Here is a 23,994-nt window from a genome sequence, read left to right as displayed (position 1 = left end):
ATGCGAGCACAAAATATAAAAAAATTCTGCTGATAACCAATACTACATTAGGTCCATAACAATCATATTTACTATTATCCACATAAATAGTGGCCATAATGTATATTTGTTCCAGGCATGTACTTAAAATACTAGCATTCTAGATTTAGGACTCCATCTAGGTCATTCTAAAAGCCAGTTTGCCCCCAGTCATCAAAACACATGCTTTCACTAGCTGTTTTTTTTTTTTTGTTTAATTCTAGTAAAAGCATACAAGTGCTTGTGGAAATGGAACTCATCCCCCTTCAGTAGCATTCTTTACAACACTGCTTTTACCATTCACTTGCCACAAGTAAGCCACTCTTAAGGGCCGTACACACTGGCAGATAAAATGCACGATTTGAACGTTATCGTTCATTAATGAACGAGAACTCATTCATATCGTGCAGTGTGTAGGCATTAACGATGCGCAGCCCTGCGCTCGTTAATCGTTGGTCCCCCGTAACTTATGCATGCAGGCCAATATGGACAAGATAGTCCATATTAGCATGCATTGCTATGGAGCCAGGTGGAGTGAAGAAACTTCACTCACCCGTCGGCCGTATCCACCGTCGGGCAGATCTGCCAGTGTGTAGGGCCCATTAGATGTATCGGCTAGTTTTTACAGTCACGCTTTCTGGAGCAGCCATAACTTGCACTTCTGAAGTTTTAAAGTGGATTGCTTGCACACCCCTCCCCTACCACACACTTTACAGGTCCAAGTCTGCATCAGTTTCAGCTAAAACTAATACTTGCCACAGGTTTTGTAGAGCAAACATGGAGATTACTTGCAGGCCACAATCTTTGTTCATTTTCTAAAGCCATTCGTGTCTTTTCTATACTTGCTCAGCGTGACGCTTAATAGGTGAGAAGTCAGATATTCCTAGTATAGATCTTTCCCTACTTTATGATAAAATTTGTAACCCCTGCCACTTCCATGAAATAACATTTATTTATTCTTAACTTGCTTGTAAGGATGGAAACAAGCATGCCTGATAAGATAGAAGTAGGGTCTCCTGAATAAGATGTTTACAGTCTCTACGGGTATAGTATGGCTGACAGATGGTCTCCTGACCGCCTGTCAGCATACCGACATCGGGATACTGGTGGGGAGGGGTGAGTACAGCAAGCCCCTTTGCAGGGTCAGTGGCGACCATCGCCACAGGTACTACTCCCACTCTATAGGTGTCATGGACACACAGTTGGAGTTATTCTATACCCCTTTAAACTGTCAATGTCAAAAATATTGAATCAAAGACAAGAATAAACTCACAACAGTGTGCAAAAAAATCCATTAAAGATATAGGTGTCAATTACTGTACACTCCTATGATAGTCAGCATCCTGTCGGTATAGTGAGGGGGCAGGCGTTGGGAGGGAAGAGAGGGAGCGAAGTCATGTGACGGTTGGTCTGCTGACCGGTGGTCACATTAATACCACCTGTATCTACAGTTACATACTTGGGATAGACACATACGCATATCCTTCACAAATAATTAAGGTTCAAAAGGGATTGAGTATACCTAAAAGTAAAACCAGAAAAAAAAAAAAAAAAGAAAAAAAAAAAAAAGAAGAGGGGGGGGGTTTCGGAGTAGTTTAGATGGGTCAAGTGGTTCTTATCTGCTGTCAAATTCTAGGTTTCTATCTTCAGAGCAGCTAAAGCTGGCTACAGACTGGGCAATATGTTGGCCATTCAAGTGAACGGACACTATATCGTGAGCGGTTCGAGACTTATCGCATCTGCCCCGCAACAAAGCAGACACCCAATATATCAGCATATCTGGCTGTATGTACAGGCGGTCCACACTGGCTGCAGGGACTGATGTCACAGCTGGGCAGCCAGATTCAAATACAGCAGTTCTGTTACGATGGACATATAGAGCGGCCGATCAGTAAGTGTGCGTATACTTACCTGAATGAAATAGCACAGTCAAGTTGTTATAGTGTGTACCCAGCTTAAGAGGGTGGTGAACCACCAACCACTTACAAAGTATGTGTTTATGTAGAGATATACACTCCTAAACTGCAACAGCACAACACATTCCTATTGGAAACAGGAAAAATTGTGGCACTTCTAGCAAGAGATAAATTTAGAGTATGCAACAAAACCAAATATTTGATGGTTACTTAGCCCAGAGGGTGGTTAAGATTTTGTTTATACAATTAGCAAAATAAAAATTTCATTTTAAGAGTCTGCATCAATTAGAAAAACATTTCTGATCAGTAGTTCTATTTGGAAGTGCATTTGTTTGAAGGCAAAACAGCTGTACTTTTAAAACAGATACAGACTTGTAAACATTACACCCCAATATACACAACCTTCATTTCTAGGTCACATTTTTACAATTTAACCCTCCCCCTTGTAAGTTTGCATTGTTGCACACTTAAGCCAGAATCTTAGCCTTTGTGCTGACATGATCAATGTAGACCATCCGTGGATTTAGATTTATGCACATCATACCAGCATAATGCAATAATGTTTTATTTTCATAGAGTAAAAAAGAAAAGATATATGCATCACTGGTATGGTGTTTGATGTAGAACAGTTTATTTTCTACCCGTTTAAAGGCCATTGAAAAGCATTTACAGTTTCCCCAAGTGCAATACAACAAAAATGGGGAAAGAAACAAAATAAAGCCACCTTCTCTCCAGGCAACTAAACAAAAGTCATTTTACTGCAACATATACACATTAAATATAGTATACAGTCCATGCAGCTGCACAGCCATGTTACAGGGGATCCTGGCTCCAGCCATCAGTGCATTACAGTCCATGATTTTCATTCCTTGTTACTAGCCAGACTTAAAGAGGAGAATTGCAACCTGGCCCAAATAAAAGTAGATGAAGTGCTTTGTCTCATGCGTTACATAGCTGCCAAAGTTTCTGCCAACAATGCAGTGCCAAGTTGGGTTGTATTTCTTGTCAAATTCCTGAAATAAAAAAAAATAATGTTGCACTTTAATAATGGAGTAAGTTTATAATTTGCCTTCTCCGACGACAAAATTCAGCAGTGGTACAGAGGTGAGCAGTCATTGCATACCAGCTATAACAACTAACAATCTCAGGGTGCTCTTGCATTTCGGTACAATGCAGAGGATTCTGGGAAACTACAAAATTGGAACAGTTCGACAATCAACCGCTACACAATTGCTCATGCAATGTACCTTCTTGATATAGGCTGCAATGTCTTTCTCAATATTATATTTCTCCATAGCCTGTGTGGCACAGTCCACAGCATCCTGCTGCATATCCTCGGACATATCGGCATTCTTGATTACAGCCTTTCTGTCAGACATGATGCACCTGGAAGAGAACAAAAGCCAGGTCACACAAACCCAAGAACACTAATCAATTTTAAATAACACTTAGCATTTTGACAATTTTCACCCCAAATAAGAGTACTTTGTGCTGTTTAGCAAATGTGAAAACCGCATACTACTTTTATTAGTATTAATTCTAGTCAGCAGTCCATACCCTGCTAAGAGGGGGGGGGGGGGGGGGGGGGGAGATATCCAATTATCCCCGGCAAAACATTGGTTCCAAAAGACAGGCATTTTTCTGATGTTTCACCGATTTTTCATACATACATATGGATCGCCCTGGGGAAAATACAAATTAAAAAAAAAAAAAAAAAAGGAGACCACACCCCCTTCTCCAAAAAACACACAGGTTCAGTGAAACCTGTGCGTTTGCGTGAAACACCTCCGTTTTCGGACGAAAACGGCTGTTTCTGGGGATTCTGCTTCGCCTGCCGGCGGCAGGAGAAACAAAATCCCCCGATAAGCCTCGGGGCTAATTAGCTAGCCCCCGGCGGGACAAGGAAATCCCCCTAATTGTTCAGATGTAGTTAAAAAAATAAAATAAATCTCAACATGCATTTATCACGTTAATAATGTTAGGTGACAGCAAACACTAGAAAATAGACAAAAAAGGTCAGATAGATTGTTAATTCAAATGGATTTAACCAATTTAGGGGATATTCAATTAGCCACAAGTAAACTCTCAAAATTGCAGCTTTTCGCCAGTATGTGAATTCCCGTTTACCTATCCAATTGCAAATATGGTAAAACAGGATCTGCATGATAATTCTTGACAGCAGAACCAATGAAAAGTGTAGGTGAGAATGGGGAAGTCTGCCTGTACCCCCACCCCCAAGAAGAAAAACACCAAACTAATATGGGCTAAAACCGTATAGAAGTGTATTATACCCCTTTCAGACATGTAGCTAAATCCTGAGTTTATGCACGTGAATGCGCATCAACCTGGGATTACTGCATGAGTGAAAGGACACAACCCAGAAGTCCCGGGTCCCCGACCCTGCTCCCGACTAAGGTCACAGAGCTGTGACCTGGGAATTTACCAACTGCTAGACCAGGCAAATTCCCGGGTCACATGTCTGGGGGGGAAAAAAAAAAAAAAAAAAAAAGAGAAGGTGTTTTAGTGGTCATGAAAGTATTTGGGGTACTCCCATGGCTGTTATACACATTTTAGAAAGCAAGTGTTTTGTGCACACCAAATGCTCTACTTAAATTAGGGGTACACAAAAATGGGTATAAATATATATTTGGGTAATTTTAAGCAACAAAAAAAAATAAAAAATAATTAAAACTATTAATCCCACCTGCAAGCCCAAAAACACTTGTCCCAATCATAATAAATATAACGGTCCCATATCTTACACCCCAGTTACCATCACTTTGGCTGATAATGTAACTTTTTGGGGGTTTTAAAAAGTGCAATTAAAGCTTCTAAGTGCAAGAAAAAAAAAAAAACACACACACACACACACACACACACACACACACACACACACACACACACACACGCGCGCGCGAGTAAGGAAGGTGTCCCAGGTGTTCTGAACCAAATCAGACAGAGCATTTTTACATTAAAATAGGGATATTTCACAGCTTTTCTCCTGCTCAGTGGTGGAGCAAAGAAATCAGTGTTACAACCTATCGAGAATTATCGCCAGTAATTTCACAGACAATTGAATAGCTATTTTCTACAAGTCGCAATAAAAGCCCCGTCTTTATCAAGAAAATAAGAATTTACTCACCGGTAATTCTATTTCTCGTAGTCCGTAGTGGATGCTGGGACTCCGTAAGGACCATGGGGAATAGCGGCTCCGCGGGAGACTGGGCACAACTATAAAGAAAGCTTTAGGTCTAACTGGTGTGCACTGGCTCCTCCCACCATGACCCTCCTCCAGACTTCAGTTAGGATACTGTGCCCGGAAGAGCTGACACAATAAGGAAGGATTTAGAATCCCGGGTAAGACTCATACCAGCCACACCAATCACACCGTATAACTCGTGATACAATACCCAGTTAACAGTATGAAATATAACTGAGCCTCTCAACAGATGGCTCAACAATAACCCTTTAGTTAAACAATAACTATATACAAGTATTGCAGACAATCCGCACTTGGGATGGGCGCCCAGCATCCACTACGGACTACGAGAAATAGAATTACCGGTGAGTAAATTCTTATTTTCTCTGACGTCCTAAGTGGATGCTGGGACTCCGTAAGGACCATGGGGATTATACCAAAGCTCCCAAACGGGCGGGAGAGTGCGGATGACTCTGCAGCACCGAATGAGCAAACTCTAGGTCCTCCTCAGCCAGGGTGTCAAACTTGTAGAATTTAGCAAATGTGTTTGACCCCGACCAAGTAGCTGCTCGGCAAAGTTGTAAAGCCGAGACCCCTCGGGCAGCCGCCCAAGAAGAGCCCACCTTCCTCGTGGAATGGGCTTTCACCGATTTAGGATGCGGCAGTCCAGCCGCAGAATGTACAAACAGAATCGTACTACAGATCCAGCGAGCAATAGTCTGCTTTGAAGCAGGTGCACCCAACTTGTTGGGCGCATACAGGATAAATAGCGAGTCAGTCTTTCTGACTCCAGCTGTCCTGGAAACAGATTCAGGGCCCTTACTACGTCCAACAACTTAGAAGCCTCCAAGTCTGTAGTAGCCGCAGGCACCACGATAGGTTGGTTCAGATGAAAAGCAGATACCACTTAAGGAAGAAACTGGGGACGAGTCCTCAATTCTGCCCTATCCATATGGAAAATCAGATAAGGGCTTTTACATGACAAAGCCGCCAATTCTGATACACGCCTGGCCGAAGCCAAGGCCAACAACATGACCACTTTCCACGTGAGATATTTCAATTCCACGGTTTTAAGTGGCTCAAACCAATGTGACTTTAGGAAATCCAACACCACGTTTAGATCCCAAGGTGCCGCTGGAGGCACAAAAGGGGGCTGAATATGCAGCACTCCCTTAACAAAAGTCTGAACTTCAGGTAGTGAAGCCAGTTCTCTCTGGAAGAAAATCGATAGAGCCGAAATCTGGACCTTAATGGAACCCAATTTTAGGCCCATAGTCACCCCTGACTGTAGGAAGTGCAGGAAACGGCCCAGCTGAAATTCCTCCGTTGGGGCCTTCCTGGCCTCACACCACGCAACATATTTTCGCCATATGCGGTGATAATGGTTTGCGGTTACTTCTTTCCTAGCTTTAATCAGCGTAGGAATGACTTCCTCCGGAATGCCCTTTTCCTTCAGGATCCGGTGTTCAACCGCCATGCCGTCAAACGCAGCCGCGGTAAGTCTTGGAACAGACAGGGCCCCTGCTGCAGCAGGTCCTGTCTGAGCGGCAGAGGCCATGGGTCCTCTGACATAATTTCTTGAAGTTCCGGGTACCAAGCTCTTCTTGGCCAATCCGGAACAATGAGTATAGTTCTTACTCCTCTTCTCCTTATTATCCTCAGTACCTTTGGTATGAGGGGGAAGAGGAGGGAACACATAAACCGACCGGAATACCCACGGTGTCACTAGAGCGTCCACAGCTATCGCTTGCGGGTCTCTTGACCTGGCGCAATATCTTTCTAGCTTTTTGTTTAGGCGGGACGCCATCATGTCCACCTGTGGCCTTTCCCAACGGTTTACAATCAGTTAGAAGACTTCTGGATGAAGTCCCCACTCTCCCGGGTGGAGGTCGTGCCTGCTGAGGAAGTCTGCTTCCCAGTTGTCCACTCCCGGAATGAACACTGCTGACCGTGCTAACACGTGATTTTCCGCCCATCGGAGAACCCTTGTGGCTTCTGCCATCGCTGTCCTGCTTCTCGTGCCGCCCTGTCGGTTTACATGGGCGACCGCCGTGATGTTGTCTGACTGGATCAGTACCGGCTGGTTTTGAAGCAGGGGTTTTGCCTGACTTAGGGCATTGTAAATGGCCCTCAGCTCCAGAATATTTATGTGCAGGGAAGTCTCCTGACTTGACCATAGTCCTTGGAAGTTTCTTCCCTGTGTGACTGCCCCCCAGCCTCGAAGGCTGGCATCCGTGGTCACCAGGACCCAGTCCTGTATGCCGAATCTGCGGCCCTCTTGAAGATGAGCACTCTGCAGCCACCACAGAAGAGACACCCTGGTCCTTGGAGACAGGGTTATCAGCTGATGCATCTGAAGATGCGATCCGGACCACTTGTCCAACAGGTCCCACTGAAAGGTTCTTGCATGGAACCTGCCGAATGGAATTGCTTCGTAGGAAGCTACCATCTTTCCCAAGATCCGCGTGCAGTGATGCACCGACACCTGTTTTGGTTTTAGGAGGCCTCTGACTAGAGATGACAGCTCCTTGGCCTTCTCCTCCGGGAGAAACACTTTTTTCTGTTCTGTGTCCAGAACCATCCCCAGGAACAGTAGATGTGTCGTAGGGACCAGCTGTGACTTTGGAATATTTAGAATCCAGCCGTGCTGTTGTAGCACCTCCCGAGATAGTGCTACCCCGACCAACAACTGCTCCCTGGACCTCGCCTTTATCAGGAGATCGTCCAAGTACGGGATAATTAAAACTCCCTTCTTTCGAAGGAGTATCATCATTTCGGCCATTACCTTGGTAAAGACCCTCGGAGCCGTGGATAGACCGAACGGCATCGTCTGGAATTGGTAATTACAATCCTGTACCACAAATCTGAGGTACTCCTGGTGAGGATGGTAAATGGGGACATGCAGGTAAGCATCCTTGATGTCCAGTGATACCATGTAATCCCCCTCGTCCAGGCTTGCAATAACCGCCCTGAGCGATTCCATCTTGAACTTGAATTTTTTTATATATATGTGTTAAAGGATTTCAAATTTAAAATGGGTCTCACCGAACCGTCCGGTTTCGGTACCACAAACTGTGGAATAGTAACCCCGTCCTTGTTGAAGTAGGGGCACCTTTACTATCACCTGCTGGGAATACAGCTTGTGAATTGCCTCTAACACTACCTACCTGCCTGAGGGAGTTGTTGGCAAGGCAGATTTGAGGAAACGGCGGGGGGGGGGGGGGGGGGGGGGGGGGGGGGGGGAGACGTCTCGAATTCCAGCTTGTACCCCTGAGATACTACTTGAAAGATCCAGGGATCCACCCGTGAGCGAGCCCACCGATAGCTGAAATTTTTGAGACGGGCCCCCACCGTACCTGGCTCCGCCTGTGGAGCCCCAGCGTCATGCTGTGGACTTAGAGGAAGCGTGGTAGGACTTTTGCTCCTGGGAACTGGCTGTATGCTGCAGCTTTTTACCTCTGCCTCTGGGCAGAAAGGACGCACCTTTAACCCGCTTGCCCTTATTGGGCCGAAAGGACTGTACCTGATAATACGGTGCTTTCTTTGGCTGTGAGGGAACATGGGGTAAAAATGTAGACTTCCCAGCTGTTGCTGTGGAAACGAGGTCCGAGAGACCATCCCCGAACAACTCCTCACCCTTATAAGGCAAAACTTCCATGTGCCTTTTAGAATCTGCATCTCCTGTCCACTGCCGAGTCCATAACCCTCTCCTGGCAGAAATGGACATTGCACTTATTTTAGATGCCAGCCGGCAAATATCCCTCTGTGCATCCCTCATGTAGAAGAGTGCGTCTTTAATATGCTCTACGGTTAGCAATATAGTGTCCCTTTCTAGGGTATCAATATTTTCCGACAGGGAATCTGACCACGCAGCTGCAGCACTGCACATCCATGCTGAAGCAATAGCTGGTCTCAGTATAACACCTGTGTGTGTATATATAAACTTCAGGATAGCCTCCTGCTTTCTATCAGCAGATTCCTTCAGGGCGGCCGTATCCGGAGACGGTAGTGCCACCTTCTTTGACAAGCGTGTGAGCGCTTTATCCACCCTAGGGGACGTTTCCCAACGTGACCTATCCTCTGGCGGGAAAGGGTATGCCATTAGTAACCTCTTAGAAATTACTAGTTTCTTATCGGGGGAAGCCCACGCTTCTTCACACACTTCATTTAATTCCTCAGATGGAGGAAAATAAGAATTTACTTACCGATAATTCTATTTCTCGGAGTCCGTAGTGGATGCTGGGGTTCCTGAAAGGACCATGGGGAATAGCGGCTCCGCAGGAGACAGGGCACAAAAGTAAAGCTTTTACAGGTCAGGTGGTGTGTACTGGCTCCTCCCCCTATGACCCTCCTCCAGACTCCAGTTAGGTACTGTGCCCGGACGAGCGTACACAATAAGGGAGGATTTTGAATCCCGGGTAAGACTCATACCAGCCACACCAATCACACCGTACAACTTGTGATCTAAACCCAGTTAACAGTATGATAACAGAGGAGCCTCTGAAAGATGGCTTCCTAAACAATAACCCGAATTAGTTAACAATAACTATGTACAAGTATTGCAGATAATCCGCACTTGGGATGGGCGCCCAGCATCCACTACGGACTCCGAGAAATAGAATTATCGGTAAGTAAATTCTTATTTTCTCTATCGTCCTAAGTGGATGCTGGGGTTCCTGAAAGGACCATGGGGATTATACCAAAGCTCCCAAACGGGCGGGAGAGTGCGGATGACTCTGCAGCACCGAATGAGAGAACTCCAGGTCCTCCTTTGCCAGGGTATCAAATTTGTAAAAATTTACAAACGTGTTCTCCCCTGACCACGTAGCTGCTCGGCAGAGTTGTAATGCCGAGACCCCTCGGGCAGCCGCCCAAGATGAGCCCACCTTCCTTGCGGAATGGGCCTTAACAGATTTAGGCTGTGGCAGGCCTGCCACAGAATGTACAAGTTGAATTTTGTTACAAATCCAACGAGCAATCGACTGCTTAGAAGCAGGTGCACCCAACTTGTTGGGTGCATACAGTATAAACAGCGAGTCAGATTTTCTGACTCCAGCCGTCCTTTAAATGTATATTTTTAAGGCTCTGACAACGTCCAACAACTTGGAGTCCTTCAAGTCGTCTGTAGCCGCAGGCACTACAAGAGGCTGGTTCAGGTGAAACGCTGATACCACCTTAGGGAGAAAATGCGGACGCGTCCGCAGCTCTGCCCTATGTCGAATGGAAAATTAAATAAGGGCTTTTATAAGACAAAGCCGCCAGTTCAGATACTCTCCCGGCCGAAGCCAGGGCCAGTAACATAGTCACTTTCCATGTGAGATATTTCAAATCCACATTCTTTAGTGGTTCAAACCAATTGGATTTGAGGAAATCTAAAACTACATTTAGATCCCACGGTGCCACCTTAGGCACCACAGGAGGCTGTATATGCAGTACTCCTTTGATAAAAATCTGGACCTCAGGGACTGAGGCCAATTCTTTTTGGAAGAATATTGATAGGGCCGAAATTTGAACCTTAATAGATCCCAATTTGAGACCCATAGACAATCCTGATTGCAGGAAATGTAGGAAAACGACCCAGTTGAAATTCCTCCATCGGAGCACTCCGCTGCTCGCACCACGCAACATATTTTCGCCAAATACGGCGATAATGCTTCGCGGTGACTTCCTTCCTTGCCTTTATCAAGGTAGGAATGACTTCTTCTGGAATGCCTTTTCCTTTTAGGATCTGGCATTCAAACGCCATGCCGTCAAACGCAGCCGCGGTAAGTCTTGAAAAAAACAAGGACCCTGCTGAAGCAGGTCCCTTCTCAGAAGTAGAGGCCACGGATCGTCCGTGACCATCTCTTGAAGTTCCGGGTACCAAGTCCTTCTTGGCCAATCCGGAGCCACTAGTCTTACTCCTCTTTGCCGTATAATCCTCAAAACCTTTGGTATGAGAGGCAGAGGAGGAAACACCTATACCGACTGGTACACCCAATGTGTTACCAGCGCGTCCACAGCTATTGCCTGCGGATCTCTTGACCTGGCGCAATACCTGTCCAGTGTCTTGTTGAGGCGAGACGCCATCATGTCCACCATTGGTTTTACCCAACGGTTTAATAGCATGTGGAAAACTTCTGGATGAAGTCCCCACTCTCCCGGGTGAAGGTCGTGTCTGCTGAGGAAGTCTGCTTCCCAGTTGTCCACGCCCGGGATGAATACTGCTGACAGTGCTATCACGTGATTCTCCGCCCAGCGAAGGATCCTGGCAGCTTCTGCCATTGCCCTCCTGCTTCTTGTGCCGCCCTGTCTGTTTACATGGGCGACTGCCGTGATGTTGTCCGACTGGATCAACACCGGTCTTCCTTGAAGCAGAGGTTTCGCCTGGCTTAGAGCATTGTAGATTGCTCTTAGTTCCAGAATGCTTATGTGAAGAGACTTTTTCAGGCTCGACCACACTCCCTGGAAATTTCTTCCCTGTGTGACTGCTCCCCAGCCTCTCAGGCTGGCATCCGTGGTCACCAGGATCCAATCCTGCATGCCGAATCTGCGGCCCTCCAATAGATGAGCCTCCTGCAACCACCACAGAAGGGATACCCTTGTCCTCGGCGACAGGGTTATCCGCAGGTGCATCTGAAGATGCGACCCTGACCATTTGTCCAACAGATCCCTTTGCATGGAATCTGCCGAAAGGGATTGCTTCGTAAGAAGCTACCATTTTTTCCCAGGACTCTTGTGCATTGATGTACAGACACCTTTCCTGGTTTTAGGAGGTTCCTGACCAGGTCAGATAACTCCTTGGCTTTTTCTTCGGGAAGAAAAACCTTTTTCTGAACTGTGTCCAGAATCATCCCCAGGAACAGCAGACGAGTTGTCGGCATTAATTGGGATTTTGGAATATTCAGAATCCATCCGTGCTGCTTTAGCACCTCTTGAGATAGTGCTAAACCCATCTCTAGCTGTTCTCTGGACCTTGCCCTTATTAGGAGATCGTCCAAGTATGGGATAATTAATACGCCTTTTCTTCGAAGAAGAAATATTATCTCGGCCATTACCTTTGTAAAGACCCGAGATGCCGTGGACAAACCAAACGGCAGCGTCTGAAACTGATAGTGACAGTTTTGTACAACGAACCTGAGGTACCCCTGGTGTGAGGGGTAATTGGAACGTGGAGATACGCATCCTTGATGTCCAAGGATACCATAAAGTCCCCTTCTTCCAGGTTCGCTATCACTGCTCTGAGTGACTCCATCTTGAACTTGAACTTCTTTATGTACAGGTTCAAGGACTTCAGATTTAGAATAGGCCTTACCGAGCCATCCGGCTTCGGTACCACAAAAAGAGTGGAATAATACCCCTTCCCTTGTTGTAGAAGAGGTACCTTGACTATCACCTGCTGAGAATACAGCTTGTGAATGGCTTCCAAAACCGTCTCCCTTTCTGAGGGGGACGTTGGTAAAGCAGACTTCAGGAAACGGCGAGGTGGCTCTGTCTCTAATTTCAACCTGTACCCCTGAGATATTATCTGCAGGATCCAGGGATTTACCTGCGAGTGAGCCCACTGCGCGCTGTAATTCTTGAGACGACCGCCTACCGCCCCCGAGTCCGCTTGCGAAGCCCCAGCGTCATGCTGAGGCTTTTGTAGAAGCCGGGGAGGGCTTCTGTTCCTGGGAAGGAGCTGCCTGTTGCTGTCTCTTCCCTCGTCCTCTGCCTCGTGGCAGATATGAATAGCCCTTTGCTCTCTTATTTTTAAAGGAACGAAAGGGCTGCGGTTGAAAGGTCGGTGCCTTTTTCTGTTGGGGAGTGACTTGAGGTAGAAAGGTGGATTTCCCGGCCGTAGCCGTGGCCACCAAATCCGATAGACCGACCCCAAATAACTCCTCTACGCATCGCCTGTCCACTGTCGTGTCCATAAAGCTCTTCTGGCCGAAATGGACATAGCACTTACCCGTGATGCCAGTGTGCAGATATCTCTCTGTGCATCACGCATATAAAGAAATGCATCCTTTATTTGTTCTAACGACAGTAAAATATTGTCCCTGTCCAGGGTATCAATATTTTCGATCAGGGACTCTGACCAAACTACCCCAGCACTGCACATCCAGGCAGTCGCAATAGCTGGTCGTAGTATAACACCTGCATGTGTGTATATACCTTTTTGGATATTTTCCATCCTCCTATCTGATGGATCTTTAAGTGCGGCCGTCTCAGGAGAGGGTAACGCCACTTGTTTTGATAAGCGTGTTAGCGCTTTGTCCACCCTAGGAGGTGTTTCCCAGCGCTCCCTAACCTCTGGCGGGAAAGGGTATAAAGCCAATAACTTCTTTGAAATTAGCAGTTTTTTATCGGGGCACCCCACGCTTCATCACACACGTCATTTAATTCTTCTGATTCGGTAAAAACTACTGGTAGTTTTTTCACACCCCACATAATACCCTGTTTAGTGGTACCTGTAGTATCAGCTAAATGTAACATCTCCTTTATTGCCAAAATCATATAACGTGTGGCCCTACTGGAAAATACGGTTGATTCGTCACCTTCACCACCGGAATCAGTGCCTGTGTCTGGGTCTGTGTCGACCGACTGAGGCAAGGGGCGTTTTACAGCCCCTGACGGTGTTTGAGGCGCCTGGACAGGCACTAATTGAGTGTCCGGCCGCCTCATGTCGGCAAACGACTGCTTAAGCGAGTTGACGCTATCCCGTAATTCCACAAATAAAGGCATCCATTCTGGTGTCGACCCCCTAGGAGGTGACATCCTCATATTTGGCAATTGCTCCGCCTCCACACCAATAACGTCCTCATACATGTCGACACACACGTACCGACACACAGCAGACACAGGGAATGCTCTATACGAAGACAGGACCCACTAGCCCTTTGGGGAGACAGAGGGAGAGTCTGCCAGCACACACCAAAAAGCGCTATATATGACAGGGATAGCCTTATGATTAAGTGCTCCCTTATAGCTGCTTTTATATTAATATATTGCCATTTATTTTGCCCCCCCTCTCTGTTATACCCTGTTTCTGTAGTGCAGTGCAGGGGAGAGACCTGGGAGCCTTCCTGACCAGCGGAGCTGTGACAGAAAATGGCGCCGTGTGCTGAGGAGATAGGCCCCGCCCCTTTTTCGGCGGGCTCGTCTCCCGCTATTTAGTACATTTAGGCAGGGGTAAATATCTCCATATAGCCTCTGGGGCTATATGTGAGGTATTTTTAGCCTTTTTAAAGGTTTACATTTGCCTCCCAGGGCGCCCCCCCCCAGCGCCCTGCACCCTCAGTGACTGCCGTGTGAAGTGTGCTGAGAGGAAAATGGCGCACAGCTGCAGTGCTGTGCGCTACCTTAAGAAGACTGCAGGAGTCTTCAGCCGCCGATTCTGGACCTCTTCTTGCTTCAGCATCTGTGAGGGGGCCGGCGGCGTGGCTCCGGTGACCATCCAGGCTGTACCTGTGATCGTCCCTCTGGAGCTTCATGTCCAGTAGCCAAGAAGCCAATCCATCCTGCACGCAGGTGAGTTCACTTCTTCTCCCCTCTGTCCCTCGTTGCAGTGATCCTGTTGCCAGCAGGAATCACTGTAAAATAAAAAACCTAAGCTAAACTCTCTAAGCAGCTCTTTATGAGAGCCACCTAGAATTGCACCCTTCTCGGCCGGGCACAAAAATCTAACTGGAGTCTGGAGGAGGGTCATAGGGGGAGGAGCCAGTACACACCACCTGACCTGTAAAAGCTTTACTTTTGTGCCCTGTCTCCTGCGGAGCCGCTATTCCCCATGGTCCTTTCAGGAACCCCAGCATCCACTTAGGACGATATATATATATATATATATATATATATATATATATATATATATATATATATATATATATATATATATATATATATAGCCTAAATTTAGTGCCCCCCCCTCTCTTTTTTACCATTATGTAGCTTGACACTGCAGGGGAGAGCCAGGGAGCGTCCTTCCAGCGGAGCGGTGAGGGAAAAATGGCGCCAGTGTGCTGAGGGAGATGGCCCCGCCCCTTTTCCGGCTGACTTCTCCCGCTTTTTCTGGAATTCTGGCAGGGGTATTTTTACACCTATATAGCCTTCCTTACTATATATGGTGTAGATTTGCCAGCCAAGGTGTATTATATTGCCCTCAGGGCCCCCCCCCCAGCGCCCTGCACCCATCAGTGACCGGAGTGTGAGGTGTGCATGAGGAGCAATGGCGCACAGCTGCAGTGCTGTGCGCTACCTTGTTGAAGACAGAAGTCTTCTGCCGCCGATTTTCCGGAACACTTCTTGCTTCTGGCTCTGTAAGGAGGCCGGCAGCGCGGCTCCGGGACCGAACGATCGAGGTCGGGTCCTGTGTTCGATCCCTCTGGAGCTAATGGTGTCCAGTAGCCTAAGAAGCCCAAGCTACCACCAGTTAGGTAGGTTCGCTTCTTCTCCCCTTAGTCCCTCGCTGCAGTGAGTCTGTTGCCAGCAGATCTCACTGTAAAATAAAAAACCTAAAATATACTTTCTTTCTAGGAGCTCAGGAGAGCCCCTAGTGTGCATCCAGCTCAGCCGGGCACAAGATTCTAACTGAAGTCTGGAGGAGGGTCATGGTGGGAGGAGCCAGTGCACACCAGTTAGACCTAAAGCTTTCTTTATAGTTGTGCTCAGTCTCCTGCGGAGCCGCTATTCCCCATGGTCCTTACGGAGTCCCAGCATCCACTTAGGAAGTCAGAGAAAAATAAGAATTTACTCACCGGTAATTCTATTTCTCGTAGTCCGTAGTGGATGCTGGGAACTCCGTAAGGACCATGGGGAATAGCGGGCTCCGAAGGAGGCTGGGCACTCTAGAAAGATCTTAGACTACCTGGTGTGCACTGGCTCCTCCCACTATGACCCTCCTCCAAGCCTCAGTTAGGTACTGTGCCCGGACGAGCGTACACAATAAGGAAGGATTTTGAATCCCGGGTAAGACTCATACCAGCCACACCAATCACACCGTACAACTCGTGATATGAAACACAGTTAACAGTATGAAACAATAGAGCCTCTCAACAGATGGCTCAACAATAACCCGATTTAGTTAACAATAACTATGTACAAGTATTGCAGATAAACCGCACTTGGGATGGGCGCCCAGCATCCACTACGGACTACGAGAAATAGAATTACCGGTGAGTAAATTCTTATTTTCTCTAACGTCCTAGTGGATGCTGGGAACTCCGTAAGGACCATGGGGATTATACCAAAGCTCCCAAACGGGCGGGAGAGTGCGGATGACTCTGCAGCACTGAATGAGAGAACTCCAGGTCCTCCTCAGCCAGGGTATCAAATTTGTAGAATTTTGCAAACGTGTTTGCCCCTGACCAAGTAGCTGCTCGGCAAAGTTGTAAAGCCGAGACCTCTCGGGCAGCCGCCCAAGATGAGCCCACCTTCCTTGTGGAATGGGCATTGACAGATTTTGGCTGTGGCAGGCCTGCCACAGTATGTGCAAGCTGAATTGTACTACAAATCCAACGAGCAATAGTCTGCTTAGAAGCAGGAGCACCCAGCTTGTTAGGTGCATATAGGATAAACAGCGAGTCAGATTTTCTGACTCTAGCCGTTCTGGAAACATATATTTTCAGTGCCCTGACAACGTCTAGCAACTTGGAGTCCTCCAAGTCCCTAGTAGCCTAGGCACCACAATAGGCTGGTTCAGGTGAAACGCTGACACCACCTTTGGGAGAAACTGGGGACGAGTCCTCAATTCTGCCCTATCCATATGGAAAATCAAATAAGGGCTTTTACAAGACAAAGCCGCCAACTTTGATACTCGCCTGGCAGAAGCCAAGGCCAATAACATAACCACCTTCCACGTGAGATATTTCAGATCCACGGTTTTTAGTGGTTCAAACCAATGTGATTTTAAGAAACTCAACACCACGTTGAGATCCCAAGGTGCCACAGGAGGCACAAACGGGGGCTGACTCTGCAGCACTCCTTTTATAAATGTCTGAACTTCAGGTACTGAAGCTAGTTCTTTTTGAAAGAAAATCGACAGAGCCGAGATCTGTACCTTAATGGAACCCAATTTAAGGCCCATAGTCACTCCTGCTTGCAGGAAATGCAGAAATCGACCTAGTTGAAATTCCTCTGTTGGGGCCCTTTCGGCCTCACACCATGTAACATATTTTCGCCATATGCGGTGATAATGAGTTGCTGTAACCTCTTTCCTGGCTTTAGTAAGCGTAGGACTGACTTCCTCCGGAATGCCCTTTTCCTTCAGGATCCGGCGTTCAACCGCCATGCCGACAAACGCAGCCGCGGTAAGTCTTGGAACAGACAGGGCCCCTGCTGCCGCAGGTCCTGTCTGAGTGGCAGAGGCCATGGGTCCTCTGATATAAATTCTTGAAGTTCTGGGTACCAAGCTCTTCTTGGCCATCCACGAGTATCGTTCTTACTCCTCGCCTTCTTATTATTCTCAGTACCTTTGGTATGAGAGGCAGAGGGGAGAACACATAAACCGACTGGTACACCCACGGTGTTACCAGAGCGTCCATAGCTATCGCCTGAGGGTCCCTTGACCCGGTGCAATATCTTTTATAGCTTTTTGTTGAGGCGGGACGCCATCATGTCCACCTGTGGCCTTTCCCAATGGTGTACAATCCTATTGGAAGACTTCTGGAGGAAGTCCCCATTCTCCCGGGTGGAGGTCGTGTCTGTTGAGAAGATCTGCTTCCCAGTTGTCCACTCCGGGAATGAACACTGCTGACAGTGCTAACACATGATTTTCCGCCTATCGGAGAATCCTTGTGGCTTCTGCCATCGCCATCCTGCTTCTTGTGCCGCCCTGTTGGTTTACATGGGCGACTGCCGTGATGTTGTCTGATTGGATCAGTACCGGCTGGTTTTGAAGCAGAGGCCTTGCCTGCCTCAGGGCATTGTAAATGGCCCTCAGGTCCAGAATATTTATGTGTAGGGAAATAACCTGACTTGACCAAAGTCCCTGGAAATTTCTTCCCTGTGTGACTGCCTCCCAGCCTCAAAGGCTGGAATCCATGGTCACTAGGACCTAGTCCTGTATGCCGAACCTGCGGCCCTCTTGAAGATAGGCACTCTGCAGCCACCACAGTAGAGATACCCTGGTCCTTGGAGACAGGGTTATCAGCCTATGCATCGGAAGATGCGATCCGGACCACTTGTCCAACAGGTCCCTCTGAAAAGTTCTTGTATGGAACCTGCCTAATGGGATTGCTTCGTAGGAAGCTACCATTTTTCCCAGGACTCGCGTGCAATGATGCACCGCTACCTATTTTGGCTTCAGGAGGTCTCTGACTAGAGATGACAACTCCTTGGCTTTCTCCTCCGGGAGAAACACTATTTCTGGTTTATGTCCAGAACCATCCCCAGGAACAGTAGACGCGTCATAGGAACCAGCTGTGACTTTGGACTGTTTAGAATCCAACCATGCTGTTGTAGCACTTTCCAAAATAGTGCTACCCCGACTACCAACTGCTCCTTGGACCTCGCCCTTATAACGAGATTGTCCAAGTACGGGATAATTACAACTCCCTTTTTTTGAAGGAGTATCAACATTTCGGCCATTACCTTGATAAAACACCCTCGGTGCCATGTACAGTCCAAACGGCAGTGTCTGGACTTGGTAATGGTAATCCTGTACCACAAATCTGAGGTACTCCTGGCGAGGATGGTAAATGGGGACATGCAGGTAAGCATCCTTGATGTCCCAGGATACCATGTAATCCCCCTCGTCCAGGCTTGGAATAACCGCCCTGAGCGATTCCATCTTGAACTTGAATTTTTGTGTTCAAGGATTTTAAATATAAAATGGGTCACACCGAACCATGCGGTTTCGGTACCCCAACCCGTGTGGAATAGTAACCCCGTCCTTGTTGAAGTAGGGGCACCTTGAGTATTACCTGCTGGGAATACCGCTTATTAATTGCCTCTAGTACAGCCTCCCTGCCTGAGGGAGTTGTCAGCAAGGCATATTTTAGGAAACGGCTGGGGGGAGACATCTCGAATTCCAGCTTGTACCCCTGAAATACTACTTGAAAGAAACAGGGATCCACCTGTGAGCGAGCCCACTAATTGCTGAAATTTTTGAGACGGCCCCCCACCGTACCTGGCTACACCTGTGGAGCACCCGCGTCATGGTGTGGCCTCACAGGAGGCGGGGGAAGAATCTTGATTCTGGGAACAGGCTGACTGGTGCAGCTTTTTTCCCTCTACCCTTGTCTCTGTACAGAAAGGAAGCGCCATTTGACCTGCTTGCTTTTCTGAAGCCGAAAGGACTGTACCTTTGTCTGTGAGGAAACCTGAGGTAAAATTATTTCTTCCCAGCAGTTGCTGTGGATACGAGGTCCCAGAGACCATCCCCAAATAATTCCTCACCCTTATAAGGCTCTCTATGCGCTTTTTAAGTCAGCATCACCTGTCCAGTGACAGGTCTCTAATACCCTCCTGACAGAATGGTCATTACATTTATTTTGGATGCCAGCCGGCAAAATATCCCTCTGTGCATCCCCCATATATAAGACGACGTCTTTAATATGTTTTTATGTTTGCCAACTAGTATCCCTGTTTGACAGGGTCACCGACCACGCTGCAGCAGCACTATCTGCAGGTCTCAGTCTAGTACCTGAGTGTGTAAATACAGACTTCAGGATAGCCTCCTGTTTTTTATCAACAGGTACCTATTAAAGTGGCCGTATCCTAAGACGGCAGTGCCACCTTTTTTGACAAACGTGTGAGCGCCTTATCCACCCTAGGGGATATCTCCCAGCGTAACTTATCCACCTGGCGGGAAAGGGTACGCCATCAGTAACTTTTTATAAATTACCAGTTTCTTAACGGGGGAACCCACGCTTTCACACACTTCATTTATTCATCTGATGGGGGAACAAAACACTGCCTGTTTTTTCTCCCCAAACCTAAAACCCATTTTTAGAGGTGCTTGGGTTAAAGTCAGAAATGTATAACACATTTTTTATTGCCGGGATCACGTCACGGATGTTCCTAGTGGATTGTGTATATGTCTCCACCTTGTCGACACTGGAGTCAGACTCCGTGTCGACATCTGTGTCTGCCATCTGAGAGAGCGAGCGTTTTTGAGCCCCTGATGGCCTTTGAGACGCCTGGGCAGGCGCGGGCTGCGAAGCCGGCTGTCCCACAGCTGTTACGTCATCCACCCTTTTATGTAAGGAGTTGACACTGTCGGTTAATACCTTTCACCTATCCATCCACTCTGGTGTCGGCCCCACAGGGGGCGACATCACATATATCGGCCTCTGTTCTGTCACCATATAAGCCTCCTCATTCAACATGTCGACACAGCCGTACCGACACACCGCAGACACACAGGGAATGCTCTAAATGAGGACAGGACCCACAAAAGCCCTTTGGGGGGACAGAGTAAGAGTATGCCAGCACACACCAGAGCGCTATATATATACAGGGACTAACTGAGTTATGTCCCTAATAGCTTTTATATAATATACTGTTTACAGTGCCAATTTTAATGCCCCCCCTCTCTTTTCCCTCTTACTGTACTGTAGAATTGCAGGGAAGAGCCAGGGAGCTTCCCTCCAGCCGAGCTGTGAGGGAAAAATGGCGCCAGTGTGCTGAGGAGATAGGCTCCGCCCCTTTTTCGCGGCCTATTCTCCCGTTTTTTATGGAATTCTGGCAGGGGTATTTACCTCATATATAGCCCCTGGGGCCATATATTGAGGTATTTTAGCCAGCCAAGGTGTTTTTATTGCTGCCTCAGGGCGCCCCCCCCAGCGCCCTGCACCCTCAGTGACCGGAGTGTGAAGTGTGTGAGAGGAGCAATGGCGCACAGCTGCAGTGCTGTGCGCTACCTTGGTGAAGACAGAGTCTTCATGCCGCCGATTTTCCGGACCATCTTCTTGCTTCTGGCTCTGTAAGGGGGACGGCGACGCGGCTCCGGGACCGAACATCAAGGCTGGGCCTGCGGTCGATCCCTCTGGAGCTAATGGTCTAAGACTATAACTTTCTAAGAGCTCAGGAGAGCCCCTAGTGTGCATCCAACCTCGGCCGGGCACGAAATCTAACTGAGGCTTGGAGGAGGGTCATAGTGGGAGGAGCCAGTGCACACCAGGTAGTCTAAGATCTTTCTAGAGTGCCCAGCCTCCTTCGGAGCCCGCTATTCCCCATGGTCCTTACGGAGTTCCCAGCATCCACTAGGACGTTAGAGAAATGGTATTATGCAGCTAACTGAATATTCCCCTTTGTCTGAACAATCTTTCATCCATTTTCCAGTATTTGGGAGCAAGTGGTCGATTGCCATTTCCCTACATAAATTACCAGACTTTCATTCCAACTAGCTCTAGGACAGATGTTCTTTAGGTGCATGAGCAACTTAATACATCAAATAGGTCAGATAAACAAGCCTCTATTCATGATAATGAAAATCTTAGATTTCTCCAGCAGTTCCCCCTGATTAGTGGTAGAATTGCTTCCCTATGTAACAATATGAACAGTACTTCTGTAGTGGGAGAGGAGCAGTGAGGTTTACTGCTCTTCTCAGTCCCTTGAGTCCAGCATCATCCCTGTGACATGGGGGTCTATTCATGCAGCAGAGAAAAGCCCTGTTTTGCGTTAAACAGGGCTTTTCTCTGCCTACTGCAATTCACAGAGCCGGTTACCGTGGAGAAGTCTGACTTCTCCAGCGGTACCCCCGCTCTGTGCCTGAATCGTATCACCATACCTTTGTATGGTGAGTGCGATTCATGAAGGTGCGGAGTTCAGGTTCGCCATCTCAGGACGGCGTAACCTGAACTGTAGTGCGGAGACATCAGGGAAGCTCATTGCTTCCCTGATCGGCACCTTGCGCTGGCTCCGCCCCCGACCTCCCAGCAACCACTGCGGCCTGCCGGGAGGTCAACACCCTGCGCATGCGCAAAGGGACCCGCCGCTGTACCCCGCGCATCGCTGGGAAGGACCGCTGGAGATGACCTCACCGCAGGAGCCCAAGACACCGCAGCGCATCGTCGGAAGGGTGAGTACATGAATTGCTACTTATTACAGCTATACATCGCATCGAAGCGATGTGATGTATAGTGATAAGTAGCAATTCTGTTTTCGTTTTCTGTATGAATAGACCCCATGATCAGATTCTGGCACACAAAGTACATGCGCAGTGTGAAGGCTTACCGAACTCCAGATCGGTCAGTCAGTCAGTCAGTCTTCACACTGCTTGCTGCGACTACAGAGGGGACCTTGCTGGACAGGTAAGTTCTCCTGAATGGCTACATACATATATTTTATCTAGTAGCAATTTAATTTTGTACATGAATAGACCCTACACTGCAAAGTATAAAAGGCTTCAACAGGACTTTCAGCTACACCATGGGTAGGCAACATGTGGCACACCACCTGCTGTGGAAATACACATTCCAACATGGCCTAACTGTAAAGCTGTAGCAAGGCATGCTGGGATTTGTAGTTTCATCACAGTACTCAAAACATGTGGCTCAGCAGCAGTGAATTGTTGCCTTAAGTCAAGTAGACATTTGGCATGTCCATCATGCAAGCTTGAAGAATTATTTTTTAATCAATAAATGAGCAGTGTTTGATTGACTAAAGCTGGATACATAGCAAGCGATATGTCATCCACTAAAGGTTATCGGACCAACATATTGTTCACAATGGCGCATGGTGTGTATGCCTGATAAACGGGTGCCCGCAGCCGCTAGAAATGTTTTCGGGTTTGATGTGCTGTACCTGTAGTATGCTAATGAAGGACAGAACATTATTATTCCAACCTTAATTAACATGACTGTGTACCCAGCTTTAGACCACAACACACAAATATATGCATTTGTGGTTTTTTTTGGTCTTGTTTGATTAAACCAACAAGATTTCATTGCACGGTTCTTAGTTACCAAGTCATATGCACAGCATGATCTAAAGGCCTGGGATTACTACATAAACTGAGTAGATAACTAGCAGCCACAATAGTCACGCTGACAGATGGAAACCCCATACTCAGCATCTCTTTATCGACCTACAAGAGAAGCCTTTTCTCACAGGAATCAGAATAAAAGTGGTAGTAAGAGACAGAACAAATTTCACTCAATAAACGCAGCATCGAATACGCTGCTTCTAGAATGCAGAGGATGTAGCGGTTTGATAGGGCTGGTCCCATGTACAACAGGTGATGTTTGGAGCACTATAATGTACACAGTTATAGGTCAGTGCCAGACCAGCTGTGAACAGAAAGACTACATAAAGAACAGTTATCAATTCCATGACATGAAGGAGCGCTGACACACAGCAAGGTATGGGAGCACACTGACACTCCCTGTAGTAAAGGATAGAGGCTCCGATTACCCCACACTAGGAGCTTTTCTATCATATGTAGAAGGACACAGAAGTTGTAGCATCAGTCCCCGGGCATTAGGACCAGCAGCACTACAATGCTGAGTGGTCAGCCACCATGGAACTAGGATTGTGTAGCTCACACCTAGTGCCATCACCGCTCACCTGCTAACCAAGTGGCCTTCACGTCACCCAATGCCCCTCAGCAGCAGTAGCACTGCAACGTAACAGCTCGGACCTGCAGCCCACGGAGAGGACACCCACCCACCTACCTCCCTGCGTACAGCACCACCTCCACCCACGCCATACAAGTTACCGCCCAGCCCTTACCACGGGCATTCTACATAAACCGCGCACACAGTGTATCAGTCAGCAGCGGGCAATCAGTACGCGTCCGAGTGCTCACTCACCTCTCACAGTGTAAATCAAGCCACTCTGCTGCAAGCTCGCTCTCTCTCCAGACCCGATCAGCAGCGATCCTCTGACTCCTTCTGCCCGTCTGAAATAGCGGCGCCTCCCCCTGCAGCAGCTCAGCCAACCGCTCCCGCTATTGGTGGA

At 47.6% G+C, this 23,994-nt stretch overlaps 1 protein-coding gene across 1 annotated transcript; it reads right to left on the bottom strand.

Annotated features, from left to right (window-relative positions):
• Positions 1-2,483: 2,483 nt before the first annotated feature.
• Positions 2,484-23,971, bottom strand: DYNLL2 (dynein light chain LC8-type 2). The gene is made up of 3 exons (XM_063954805.1): positions 23,847-23,971; positions 3,182-3,320; positions 2,484-2,947 (listed from the first exon to the last, which is right to left on the bottom strand). The coding sequence occupies exons 2-3, from the start codon at positions 3,311-3,313 to the stop codon at positions 2,810-2,812; spliced, it is 270 nt and encodes an 89-aa protein (XP_063810875.1). The 5' UTR covers positions 3,314-3,320; positions 23,847-23,971; the 3' UTR covers positions 2,484-2,809.
• Positions 23,972-23,994: the final 23 nt, after the last annotated feature.

This window comes from Pseudophryne corroboree, chromosome 2 (assembly GCF_028390025.1).
Source record: "Pseudophryne corroboree isolate aPseCor3 chromosome 2, aPseCor3.hap2, whole genome shotgun sequence".
Taxonomy (NCBI): Eukaryota; Metazoa; Chordata; class Amphibia; order Anura; family Myobatrachidae; genus Pseudophryne; species Pseudophryne corroboree.
Note: the sequence above shows the minus strand (reverse complement) of the source record. Positions and strands in the feature narration are given on the sequence as shown.